Below are 14,170 nucleotides of genomic sequence, written 5' to 3' on the forward strand. Positions count from 1 at the left end.
GCCCCTGCGGGTCCCCGTGCCAGGCCATGCGTGGTCCTGTGCCGCACTGCCAGATGCTGCCCCCTGTGCCCGTGCCCAGTTTAGACCACACACACCAGATGTTGCCTCCCTCCCCGTCACCTCGTGTCTTGGGTGAGCCTGTTTTGTATCGAGAGGTTGCGAGAGTGGTTTCTGTTGGGTTTCCGCTTCAAATGAAATGACTGCTTCTCCATGGCAGAGGGAGGTCTGTCTGTCTGTCTGTATGCTGTATGTAATGTAATCATCTATCTGTTGTCCTAAAAGCCAAAATGTGTCTGATTCAACTTATCAACAATGCAAGGATTCGTATATTTTTTGGGTTGTCACATTGTATATCATACAGATATAAAATGATGATGAAGCGTGTCGGTTTGTGTGGTGTTTTGAGTTAAGGCCCATCATGTCAGACCACACTCACTGAGTAGTGAACCCTGGGTTCTCTCTGTGTGAGACATCTATGTACATCTATGTACTGTCGACTCAATACTACAGTGTTAGAAGGGAACGGATGTATTGAGTGGTGTCCTCAGGAAAGCCATTTAGGATATCGAATTTACTTGCGGAGGCAATACTCAGAGCTCCCTTGACAATGTTAATTACCTCAGCTAGAGCTTCTCAACTACTCTCCTTGAGGTACTCAGGAGAGATGAAATGCAAGAATAACATCTGTCATGTTTACTATTGTATTTCAAAGTAATGTTTTTTATTTTTCGGGGAATTACACATGTTGGGTCTTATTCTTATTATGCCTTCATAAAAAAAGAACGAAAAGTAGAATAGAGTTGCAGTTACTGTACATGTGTGTGATGTGCAGTCAACTTCCCACACATTCACTGGGCTCAGAGGAGATGGAACTGTCTAATCAAGTAAAGCCTCAAGGTGTCATCAACAGTCAGGATTCAGGATGTTTGAGGTTCATACCCAGGTGTAGGAGCTGGGAGAATGTCTCGTGAATTATATCCCAATAGTGAGACTTTATAAATTAGATTGAAAAAATGGCCCTCAAGTCAATTTTGGGTAATTACCGCTATAGGTTAAGGTATCGAATCAAAAAGACTTAGCTAGCTAAATTATTCATACAAATCTCTCAGTGCATATGAACAAGAATCACACAACAAGAACAGGAAACATTTGCTTTTTTATTCACAACATAAGTTGCGTTGATGTACAGGATGTAAACATCTGAATAGGAACAGGAATATTTCAAAGGATAGTTTTGGCTACATTTGGCTCCCAAAAATTAAATAACAATGTGAAATAAGCCTATTTATCCCCACCAAAACACACAGCGACACACCTCCCTACTGAGCTCAAACATCATCTTAGTAGTTTAGACCTCATTTCTGTACAAAGGCCTATAATGGCCTGGACGGTCTGGACCATGATGATTTGTGCCCATATTCAAAATCTGGTTCAACAGGTCAGGTTTTGAGACACACCTACGAAATGACTATGAACATATTTCAAACAAACTATATAATGGAAATGTATCTGTATAAACAAAAGAATGACAATACTTCTAGAAAAACATTACAACCCTGACTATACACCATTGTCTTTATGTTGCAGAATTCTTCAAAGTAAAGCTACAGTTCAGAAATCCCCCCCAAAATACAAAAAGTAAGCAAGAGAGTCAACACATCTTGTCAAACTTAACTGCTGTCAAGTACAAGTAATAGAAGAGCATGGTGTTTTCATAATGCTACACAGTCATAGCACTTGTAACAAATACTATTATTACACGTTGTGTTCATGACATTAAGAATTGCACAAGATCAAAGAACAACATTTTGGTAGGAACATGAGTGTGAATCTCACTCACATCAAAGTAGATTTAAAAGGCAATCATGGCACCATGGCTACTTCAACTCAAGTGCAATGTCTAATGTAAGCTGAACGCATTAATGGGTAAAGGGTTTCTTTGCTAGGACTAAGGTTGGAGTGCTACAGAAGAGGTTATTTGGTGGACATTAGAGCTTGCTACATCTGAGTGGTCTACGTGATGTTTGTTCATTGAGAAATTATATGATACAATTCACTCTTTTAGCAAAGTTTTAGCAAAGAGTAATATGGTGAATAGTTGATAATGAGATTTAATAGGTACGTATACCATAACAGAAAAACTGGGAAGAATACACTCAAATGTATTACCTAAGTAGAGTTAACGTAGATGATAGTAGAACGTCCTTAACATCCTCATATAGACATGCAACCTATGTTATGCTTAATAGTCACATATTTTACTATAGACAATCATTTTCCAAGTCAATACAAACAATAAATGTTCATAATACTTTAATTCTAGGGACTTTGAGAATCCTCAGAGGTTTACATATTACAAACTAAAGATGCAAAATTATTTTTTTAGGTATTCATCATGGTCTCAGCTCCCATATGCTTACATGAGAGCAGGGGAGAGGCTAGTCATAGATAAAGCCCAACCAAATCCACATAAACCTGAAGGATGCACTTCCACATACCACTGGTGATTGCCAAAGTGTTTCCAAATATACCCAAGCTCTATTTGCAGTCAGAAAAAAAGCGCCAAGACAGCTGTACAGGAAAAAAACAACAACCTTGAACCCTACAGACATCTCGACGGAGCGAAGCGCTGATCCCATGTTGGCTCCTGATCCACCTGGGGTTCCGCCCCCAGCAATGACTGGTGCTGTCCTGTGCTGGGTTCTTTACTACAGCAGCTCTGCAGCCTCAACATAATGGAATATCCCAACTGTGTCCTCTCAACCAGGCTTGCTGGCTTGGCTCAAAAAAACAACGTCCAGTCCTTCCACAAGTCACTAGCACTGCTCTGCACTGCACTGGTGGCCATTCCTTTAACAGTCCTCTGGGCTGAGGAGAGTGGGTTTAAAAACACCATTAACCATGGTGGACAAAACGACTATGTCCATCAATAGGTTGTGTAACCCTGTAGGATGACCTAGAATGACTGTGCCAGGGCTGGGTTCTCTAAGTGGGCAGAGGGTCATCGTCTCCTTTGCTACATTTACACTTGCAGCACAGGACGAAGGGCGTGGCCAGGAGGAGGAAGGGAGAGGCCACCAGCAGGAGCAGACCGAAGCCAGCGAAGATCCCCACTACCTTGAGCCAGAGAGAAGAAGAAAGAGAGGAGTGAGTGGTTAGACCTTCACACTATGCTGGGGATTCATGAAAGAGGAGCTTGATATAACTGAACCATCACAATGACACCAAATACGATTAATGCATGATTATAGACCAGAGAAAATGATGGATTCAACATCTGTCATTGCAAAAGCCTGAGTAATTACTCAGTAAAGATCCACCACCAGGGGGCAGTAGTCACTCAGACATTCATCTACAACGTGACAGGGCTTGCAATTCTGTGCATCTGCCCCCCGGTGCATCCTTGTGGAAAGCATTGTTTTCCCCCCCCGTGACCTTTACAGAGACATGCATCACTTATGCAACAATCTCAGGTCATGAGCCGACATGCCAAAACAGTCGTGATCCAACACATCATTCACATTCCTTTATATTTGTGGAAGATTCGGCATCGTGCTTATTGTAGATGTGGATTAGGGCTTTTAACACATCTTTCCAAAGATCTCCAGATCTACATGTTTCACGTTTAACAGTTAAACAATCCCATTTTTTTTCTTTTTTTTCTGATTTTATCCCTTTTTCACCCAATTTGGTATCCAATTGCACCCAACCTAGTATCCAATTATCCCCTGCCTATTGCGTAGGATCCAGTGGAGGCTCCTCCATAGAGGTGGAGGAGGCCTGGCCTCCCCAATAATTTGAGAGAAGAGAGAGAGATTTAAAAAAGCAATAATTATATTTTTTATCAGACACACAACATACAATTCAGAACAATACTTCATCCATTTCTAATATTTATCCTGCAGAACAGCACTCATACACGCGTGTGGCGGAAAAGGGTACTACACGGAGGCCAGGCCTCCCCTAGGAAAGTGGTTTCTCATAGAAGTCAATGTAATGCAATTTTTTTCATGGCAATATGTGATTGGCCAAATCACTGAAAATGGGCGGGCACAGGAGGCCTGGCCTCCGTGTAGTACCTTTTTCCGCCACACGCGTATGAGTGCTGTTCTGCAGGATAAATATTAGAAATGGATGAAGTATTGTTCTGAATTGTATGTTGTGTGTCTGATTGACATAGTGTTTGAGTGCTTTTGACATGTCATTGATTGCATGTAGTATGTTGTGGTGAATGTTGTGAGCCTGAGCAGAAGGGACAATAGCTGCTGCAGGCGGACCAGAGATTCATGCCAATTGTTTTGTTTATTTGATGACCCATTGTGCAGGCAATAAAAGCTGCTTCATCCACCATCCTGAGAGTGTCCCAATCCCTTCATTACCGCCAAACACAAATTAATAATTTTTAACAAAGACAGATAAGAAGAACAGGGAACATTCCATCGCGAGTGAAGCGAGCAAGCGGGAAAAAAATTGGCCTCCTCAATTCTGGAAGTCACCAGCCTCCACTGATAGGATCCGCCGCACGACCCCGTGGCCGGCAGCCCCAGAGGAGATAGCCAGGCAGACTAGCTGTCTGGCTCCTCGAGCCCGACACCGTTATTCCAGCACCAGACGGGGGCGGTGTTGCGCGACGGATCCTTTTCCGGAAATAGTCCTATACCCCCCTTGGGAGCGGCCGCTCAATATGCCGCTCCCTGTGGGCCCCGGCCATATCCGGATCTGGCGAGACCGGGATTCGATCCCAGTCCCCGGTGGGCAGCTTGCACTAGAGGCTAATGCTTAGACCGCTGCGCCACCGCGGGGCTGAAACAATCCCATTTTTAACATCCTTTGTTCATCCAGTCACAGAGTAGACATCTCATCCATGAGTACCAACATGTTTACTGTACTCTCCATACCTGTGTCATGAGTACCAACATGTTTACTGTCTCCATACCTGTGTCATGAGTACCAGCATGTTTTCTCTCCATACCTGTGTCCGATGCCAGATGACTGAAGCTCTGGAGTGACCCAGCTTGTTCCTGCACGGTCCTTTGTCATAATGGATGAGGAGGAAGTCATCCTGGGAAGAGAGAGAGAGAGAGAGAGAGAGAGAGAGAGAGAGAGAGAGAGAGAGAGAGAGAGAGAGAGAGAGAGAGAGACAATGGGGTGGTCAGATCCAGTGGACATGAACAAAAGACTATCAGTCAGTTTATATACTATACGAGGTCTGGCTGTAAGCTACTTTGGGTTCAAATGATTTAATGATAGAGTGCCCTCCACAATTATTAGCCACATTGGTAAAGATGAGTAAAAAGGGTTCTAAATTCTGGTGAATTAGCTTAATGTCACACTGATTATTTTTTTTTAAACATCCAAACTTTAATTTAAGTAAATGTATTCTATGAAAAAGGCCCTGCATTTAATACTTTGTACAAGCTCCCTCTGCCAACAAAACAGCACTGAGTCTTCTCCTGTATCTAATAAGGTTGGAGAATACAAAGCAAAGAATCTGAGACCATTCCTCTTTACAGAATCTCTTCAGATCATCCAGGGCCCTAGGTCCTCTCTTGTACACTCTCATCTTCAGCTCAGCCCACAGGTATCAAGTTAGGGGTCTGAGTTGGCCATGGCAAAAGCTTGATCTTGTGTTTATTTGGATGTATGTTTTGGATCATTGTTCTGCTGGAAGATCCAAAGATGACCCAGTTTTAGTTTCCTGGCAGAGGCATCCAGATTCAGATTTAAAATGTCCTGGTATTTCATGGAGTTCATGATGCCATGTACCCTAACAAGGTCCCCAGGGCCTTTGGAGGGAAAACTGCCCACAACATTGCAGAACCTCCGCCATACTTAACAGTCGGGATCAGGTTCTTTTTGGTACAATCTCCAATTGTAATTTGCTTTGGAATAGCCATCCTTCTTTTTACGCCAAACCCACCTTGAGTGTTTGTTGCCAAAAAGCAAAATGTTTGTTTCAACTGACCATAGAATACAGTTCTATGGTCGAGGAGCGTTTAGCATACTCCAGGTTCTTACGTTTGTGATGAAATGACAGGAAATGATTTTTTCTGGCATGCCTTCGAAATCATTTGTTGGCATGGAGGTGGTGTCTAACGGTAGTTTTGGAGACTTGGTGACTCCAAGATGCTACTCCCCTGTAATTCTCCAAAAATGATCCTTGGGGATTTTGTTGTCGCTTTTACCATCCTCCTCACTGTGTGTGTTCCAGGCAAGTTTATAACAGTTCCAGTTGCTTTGAAAATGTAAGTATTGCCCTAACGGTAGATTTCAGATGAGTAGCTATTTTTTTAATAGCCATTCCCTGACTTATGAAGCTCAACACACTTTTCCCCTCATTTGATTTGTGTGTTTTCTTATCTTTCCCATTTGATGTAGGCCTATAGGGAATATGGCCTCTGTGTCCCCTGATATTTAAAAACAGGAAGTCATGGATTACTGATTACTGTTCCTAAACACTGATTTACTTGTGTATAATTAATTTTAAAAAGTAAAATATAAATGGAAAAAATTATCCACTTTACTTTAGAGGTTGGATGTTTCTAAGTTTTGTCAGTGTGACATTGAAACAGCTAATTCACCAAGAGGTGTAATTTTTATAACCCTTTTTACTCATCTTTACCAATAATTGTGGAGGGCACAGTATATGGCTGGGTTTGGTCCCTGTGAGGTGGTTTTGGTTGTTGGTGGGCTCACTCACGTCCAGCGACTCCAGGCAGTACCAGCAGAAGGCGTGCTTGCAGTTCTTACACATCATCTGGGCGCAGCCCTCGTCTCTCTCGATGTACACCTTGCACTTGGGACAGCGTTTGATCGGAGCATCGTCGTCATCGTCGCTCTTGTAAAAGGAACTAAGAGAAGAGAGAGTCGGTGAAGGACGCATCACTTCACTGCGTTGATGTACCTGGTGTGACTGATGGTGTGCCAGTGTGAGTGTACTGGTGTGACAGTGTGAGTGTAATGGTGTGCCAGTGTGAGTGTACTGGTGTGACAGTGTGCCAGTGTGAGTGTACTGGTGTGAGTGTGTGAGTGTACTGGTGTGACAGTGTGCCAGTGTGAGTGTACTGGTGTGCCAGTGTGAGTGTACTGGTGTGCCAGTGTGAGTGTAATGGTGTGCCAGTGTGAGTGTACTGGTGTGACAGTGTGAGTGTACTGGTGTGCCAGTGTGAGTGTAATGGTGTGCCAGTGTGAGTGTACTGGTGTGACAGTGTGCCAGTGTGAGTGTACTGGTGTGAGTGTACTGGTGTGCCAGTGTGAGTGTACTGGTGTGACAGTGTGCCAGTGTGAGTGTACTGGTGTGAGTGTGTGAGTGTACTGGTGTGCCAGTGTGAGTGTACTGGTGTGAGTGTGTGAGTGTACTGGTGTGCCAGTGTGAGTGTACTGGTGTGAGTGTGTGAGTGTACTGGTGTGACAGTGTGAGTGTACTGGTGTGAGTGTGTGAGTGTACTGGTGTGCCAGTGTGAGTGTACTGGTGTGAGTGTGTGAGTGTACTGGTGTGCCAGTGTGAGTGTACTGGTGTGCCAGTGTGACAGTGTGAGTGTAAAGGTGTGCCAGGGTGAGTGTAAAGGTGTGCCAGTGTGCCACTGTGAGTGTACTGGTGTACTGGTGTGCCAGTGTGAGTGTACTGGTGTGCCAGTGAGAGTGCTGTACCTGGTCTCCCCTGGCAGGAAGGTGGTGATGGGGAGGCTCTCCTGGCAGACCTGACCTGTGTGCCAGCTGGCTCTGCAGGAGGAGCAGAACTCCAACCTGCACAGGGAACACTGGACCAGCTGGGGCAGAGGCAGCTCCGCCTCCTTCAGCTGGCACACGGCCTGGCACGACGAGGATGGGCACCATGTCCGGCATGGGTCCAACAGCACCTCTGTGGGACATAGAACAACAGAGCTGTCGGGGGCTACCTCGCACGTGTGGACTCCCACCGACAGAACACAGACAGAATACTGATGCCTCCCGTCACATAACAAGCCAACTGTCCTCCAGTCACAGTACAGTACAGTAGAGGCCCAACGGGCCACCGTACAGATGTTCGGGTCAGTCCTCTATGGGTTTGGAGCAATTTCCCATCCGTTGTGGGCATCTCCACAAAGGCTGTTCTCAAGGGGTCCTGAAATAAGATGAACTTGTCCTGATTACCAAGTTGTCCTCTTGAAATAAACTGGAGTAAAAATAAAAGACCCAACTCTCTTTCTCACACACTCACACACTCACACACTCACACACTCACACACTCACACACTCACACACACTCACACACACTCACACACACTCACACACTCACACACTCACACACTCACACACACACACACACACACACACACACACACACACACACACACACACACACAAACAACTGCACTCTGACTGGCTAAAATTAGAAAACGCTCATCCACTAATATTCATGAGCCAGATGTCTTGGGTTTAGTTTTCTGAAGATGTTGCCAATTAAATCTACAAAAATCCAATTAAAAGGAATTTGATTAACACAGAGAAAATGCTCCCAGCCCACCGCTCTCCTCTCTCCTCTCGTTGAGTCTATTTTGAGTGCAGGTTAAGATAGGTCTATGGTGGAGCAGGGGGAGAAGTGAGAGAGGGGGGGACACTGCTGACTAAACAACATAGTGTCCCTTCTCCACTCCTACAGCCTGTGTGGTTGGTCACAGTCAGGGTTCGAGGGTCAAGGACCAGAGCTGGGACATTGTCCACTCACCTCTCTCAAACTGCAGCCTCTTGTACCTCTGCATGCTCTCGGCTGCTACCATGCATTCAACCTGCAGGACGGGCCAAACACACAGACACGCGTTAACTCTCAGGCTTCCTGATAATAATAATAATAATAATAACTTTGTATTTGTATAGCGCTTTTCCTGCAAACGTTGCAGCTCAAAGTGCTCCAATCATTATATAATCCTAATTTAATTACTTAGTCATTTAAAGGCAATATGAAAAAGATGGGTTTTTAGTCTCGACTTGAACATATTTGCTGAGGTTGCATCCCTAATGTAAACTGGCAGTGCATTCCACAATTTGGGTGCATAAAATGAGAATGCAGCCTCACCAAATCTCTTCTTTTGTACATGTGGTACACAGAGAAAACCAGCGTCAGAAGACCTGAGAGCTCTATTGGGCTGATATGCTAGCAAAAGGTATTTCAGATATTCTGGTGCTGTGACAGTGAGAGCTTTATAAACAAGCAGAATGTTCTTGAAATCTATTCTGAACTGATGCCTCGAACCAGTGGCGTAGCGCAAAATCCCGGGGCCCCCCCGCAAGGTGGCGGCGGGGGCCCTTTCGCAACGGAGTAAAAAAAAAAAAAAAAAGTGCGTTTTTTAGAGGACGATGCGTTATTGACATTGCGAAATTTCGCAATATGCACTCTACATTCTAAATGCTTGACTTAGCAAAAGGTACAAACAAGTGAGAGCAATAGCCTATAACTAAAACCAAATGGTAGACTACACTACATCAGTAGAATGTATTATAAGTAGCAGTGGCATACCGCAAAATCCCGAGGCCCCCCCGCAAGGTGGCGGCGGGGGCCCTTTCGCAACGGAGGTAAAAAATATAAAAAGTGCGTTTTTTAGAGGCCGATGCGTTATTGACGTTGCGAAATTTCGCAATATGCACTCTACATTATAAATGCTTGACTTAGCAAAAGGTACAAACAAGTGAGAGCAATAACTAAAACCAAATGGTAGACTACATCAGTAGAATGTATTATAAGTAGAAAAGTACAAGCTTTATTTCTTTAAACAAAGTGTGGTGTGCACAGCAGCGCGATATCTGTAAACATATAAGCTGTAGACTCTCCGCTAAGGGTTGCCAGATGGGATTGAGAATTTCCAACCTAACCAATCTAAAAACTGCTAAATCCACCAAAAACCAGCCCATCTGGCAACCCTGTCTCCGCTGCATCAGAGTCTACTTGTTGCGTAAAATTGGCCAGGGTTTGTCAAATCCTTTGTTGGACATCTCGTTTCTTAAGTCCTGGTATATTGTGGCATTTCTTTACTTTTTGCCATCTGGTCTAGGAATACCCAGGGAGACGCAGACAGCAGAAGTAGAATAGAATAGTAGAATAGAAAAAGAAGCAGCTATATATAGCCTAACCATGCTGAATTATGATGCACTGACAGCCTGTGACTGTGAACCTGGCCGGACCCTGCCCTTCTGCCTGAGTTTGAGTATGATGCTGCCCAAATAAATGTTATTGTTTAGTGCTGTACGCTTTCGTGGTATTATATTGTGTGAATTATCATCTGTATGTTGTTTTTCTTTCACTCCGAATGTCCGAATAGAGAATCTACCACCACCTAAAGAATGCTTATTGTACTTTGTATTGTATTTTCGCTTGCTCATTTTCCTTGTGTCTCGCTGCCTACGTGTGACGTCAAAGTCATGTTGCTATTGGATACGGCTAACTATGTATATCTTTTTTAATATAGGCCTATATATTAAAATTAAGCTTGACACAATGAAGGGCCACTTATTTTCTTTGTTTCATATTTTTTTAAATTATAAAAAAAAAAAAAATATATAATAATGATCCAATGTTAGGGGGCCCCCTAGTGGCTGGGCCCCCCCCGCGGTGCGTCGCTTGCGGGCCCGTCCGCTACGCCACTGCCTCGAACCCTTCTTCACTTCTGTTCTTGATTCTACATGTCCAGGCTGAATGGGAGAGCAGTATCCAGCCTGGGAGCATGGTCAACAGGAGGCTTGGTGGGGACGGTCTAGCGTACCTCATTCTCCAGCAGATGACCCTGTTTGGGGCAGGCAGAGTCTGGGCAGCTAATAGCGGTTTCGAGGCCGTCTTTGATCAGGAGCTCCACATACTGCTTCAGGCACTGTCAAGCAGAAGATGAGAACAACAATGAACACGTTGGAAATCCCACAGTTGTAGCGGATCGGCCACTAATCTCGTGTCTGTGTTCCGATATCGACCGTCCGTCCGTCCGTTTTGACGTCACGTGAAATAAAAGTCTGAAAATGTGACTTTTTTCTCCACGTCTTATACTACTCGGACCAAAAGTGCACATCAGTAAAACATTCTGAATGGGAAGCTACATTTGATGACAGCGCACCATATCCAAAATCCATATATAATGAACAGCATGACCTCGCTAACCTAATCCGTCCTAGCATGGGAGAGATACCGCTGCCTGAGGTCTGTCTCACCGGGAGGTTTATGGCACGGTGCTTAGCGCAGTTCTACTTAGCTCGGTTGTCTAATAGCCGTTACAGAACCACGGGCAGACATTACGTCATGTAAGACTTCCGAGTCACACTGCGCTGTTTACTGCATAATGGATACGAGTAGTAACACTATCACTGAGACAGCGTAGCAGGCACAGAGGTGGTGACATCAGCACGGGCCCAGTCTGAGAGTGGAAACCATGACAGCCTACTGGAAGCTGCCTCGTACTGGACGGAGGAGAACAGTGTGTCCTGCAATGCTGTTCTCCATCACACTCTTCCTCTGGGCAGCGCTACTGAAGTCTGCACACTTCTTTTCAAGAAGGGGCCACTGTTGAGGTGACAGAGCACAGAGCCTAACAGATAACATTTCTGCCAACTACTTGGTCGTTTTACACAGGCAGAATGGGATCAAGTTTATCACTGAATTACTATATTCCACTTTATTCTTACTTACTTTACTTGTTTTACTTTATTCTATTATTGTTGATCTTTGTATCTTGCTGCAATGCCAATGTTGAAGAACCTAAGCCTAAGAATCTTACTCGTGTACCTGTACATTGGATGTAATAAATGCAATTCTGATTCTGAAGTTTTACGGTATGTGAGTATGTGTGTTTACTGACCAGGGAGCAGAAGACGCATTGGCACTGGCTGATGGTGGTCATCTGCTCCAGGGGGAACTCTCCAAGGCACAGCTTGCAGGACATGAGGGGGTCCAGGGCCAGGTCCCAGGTGGGCCGGTACCGTGCCGTCATCATGGTGTCGGGCACAGGCGACCTGGAACACAAGACGGTTACAAGATGGTCAGACACACCTGACGTTGCAGAAATGTCAGCGTAGTAGAATTGGCCGTCTGGTCTCTTATCAAAACCGGTGGGCTTACAGTTAGCTTAGTGACCATTTGCATTTGGTTTATTATTGTACATTTGGTTTATCGAGCCTATATTGAATGAGAGGTGGCCCCAAAAAGTTAGGAAAGAGTTTGTCATACTGTAACATTACAACACCCTGTCCAAACTAAATCTAAAAGTGAGCTTGAAGTAGGCTCGTCTAGAGGGGATACGTGTAATCAATGTTGCACCTTGGTGTTCTGAAGTGACAAAGGCAGCCCCGTCATGTTTAGCTGCTCCTCAGGCTGCTAGGCAACCAGCAGATCCCCTAGTGGCTGCTACTCCGCATGAGAGCCTATAGCAGCACAGCATGGACCAGCCCCAGCCTCTCCACTCAAAGACTGGTGAATGGACTGGACAGGACTGGACTGGACTGGGCGGTGTGGCTGGGGTTTAGCCCTGCACATCCCCCAGCTGGTCACTGGGCACTCACTGCACAATGTTGTTGTTTTTCCACCCTGACATGATTCATGTGGATTGGTAACATTAGTGTGTGTGTGTGTGTGTGTGTGTGTGTGTGTGTGTGTGTGTGTGTGTGTGTGTGTGTGTGTGTGTGTGTGTGAGTGAGTGAGTGATTGTGTGTGTGTGTGTGTTGAGGTGGAAAAAAACAACATTGTGTGTGTGTGAGTGAGTGGGTGATTGTGATTGTGTGTGTGTGTGTCACCTCTAGGTGGCCTGCGTTGGGGACAGATGGAGGGATGTGGTACAGTACGCTCAGGTCTGGCAAGGCCATCCAATCGTGTGGTGCTAAAGGTAGTAGGAGGAGGGGCCTCCTGAGGGGTGTGTGAACGACTCAATAACACAGTTACTGTAGCCTATATCAATAACACAGTTACTGTAGCCTATATCACACAGAGACTCTCCGCCTAAGATTGGGAAGTGACGGTACGGTATATACAGTACTCAAGTTGTAAAAGAAAATCAGGGGGGATGGTGGATTTGATCATATGGGGACAATTTTAGCATCCCCACAGCGTCAGTGACTTCAGTGTCCGTGACTTGGTAAAAATGTCATTGCATGTGTGCGTGCCCCCTCCCTCGCCCACAGTATTTTACTCAATATGCGCAAAACTAAAATGTTGAAATAGCAGTAATACCACGTTCGTTGATAAAATGACATAAGGGATGGAAAGGGGGGATGGCAGTTTTAGAAGGGGGATGATTTTGACTGTTTTTATTTCAGGGGGGGATGCCATCCCCCCTCATCCCCCCTCAACTCGAGTGCTGGGTATATGTGAGTCGGAAACTATAAAACAGGGAACATGTAAGCTAGGTCACACATGCACACATCCTCCTGAGAAGGGGGGTGAGGGGTGGATACTGTATCTCTCTAGATCAGATATAATCACGCCACCTTCATCTCTACCACAGAATAATTAGAAGATATTAGCAGAGTTGAAATGCGACCAGAGTTGAAATGAGGTATATAGTGAATCATTTAGGCCATCTATCACTAGTAATAAACACATGAGAGGGAGGGGTAGAAGACAGGGCCTTTCATTCGGAGGTAAGCTAATTATTGCCCGCCTGCCACCAGCTATAATTGAACAGGATATTATACACTGGGAAGGGCTAGGCACATTATGTTCGTCCTCTTTCATTTCAAAATCAATTTATCAACAGCTTCATAATCACAAGAACGAACGCTGTATGCAAATGAAGCCTGCTCTGCCATTATGTGACTCATGTTTTCCTGAAAAGACATTATTCACTTTGCAAAGGAAAAATGACTCACAAACAGAGCAAATGAGGCCAAATAACAGCGAGAGTCTGAGGAACCCATCTACAGGGGTCTTGGACCACAGACAACTACAGTACGAGCACCCGAATGAAGGTGCCGGAGAGTCGGTTAGCTTCCTGAAATGTGTGTAGCACTAAAAATCATAGCCTAAAATTGATTATGATTTTTTTGGGACAACAAAGGAAACTTACCCCAGTACAGTACCAATTACAGTCCAATCTGTAATTTCATTTTATTGAAAGACATTTTTAATAAAATGTAATGTATTGGCTAATTATGAATGGACAACTACTGTACTGTTCAAAACGTTAATGAGTACAACAAACTACCCAAATGGCCACTTCAC

The 14,170-nt window shown here is 44.7% G+C and overlaps 1 protein-coding gene across 1 annotated transcript; it reads right to left on the reverse strand.

The window, feature by feature from the left end:
- Nucleotides 1-2,985: 2,985 nt before the first annotated feature.
- On the reverse strand, nt 2,986-11,951 carry rnf144ab (ring finger protein 144ab; the record flags this gene model as incomplete). Its single annotated transcript, XM_080525887.1, has 7 exons — nt 2,986-3,117; nt 4,973-5,062; nt 6,701-6,851; nt 7,651-7,861; nt 8,708-8,768; nt 10,737-10,841; nt 11,817-11,951. 7 exons carry the CDS (start codon nt 11,949-11,951, stop codon nt 2,986-2,988), a joined length of 885 nt encoding a protein of 294 aa, XP_080382013.1.
- Between the last annotated feature and the right edge of the window lie 2,219 nt (nt 11,952-14,170).

This window comes from Nansenia antarctica, assembly GCF_963989245.1.
Source record: "Nansenia antarctica genome assembly, chromosome: 3".
Lineage (NCBI taxonomy): Eukaryota > Metazoa > Chordata > Actinopteri > Argentiniformes > Microstomatidae > Nansenia > Nansenia antarctica.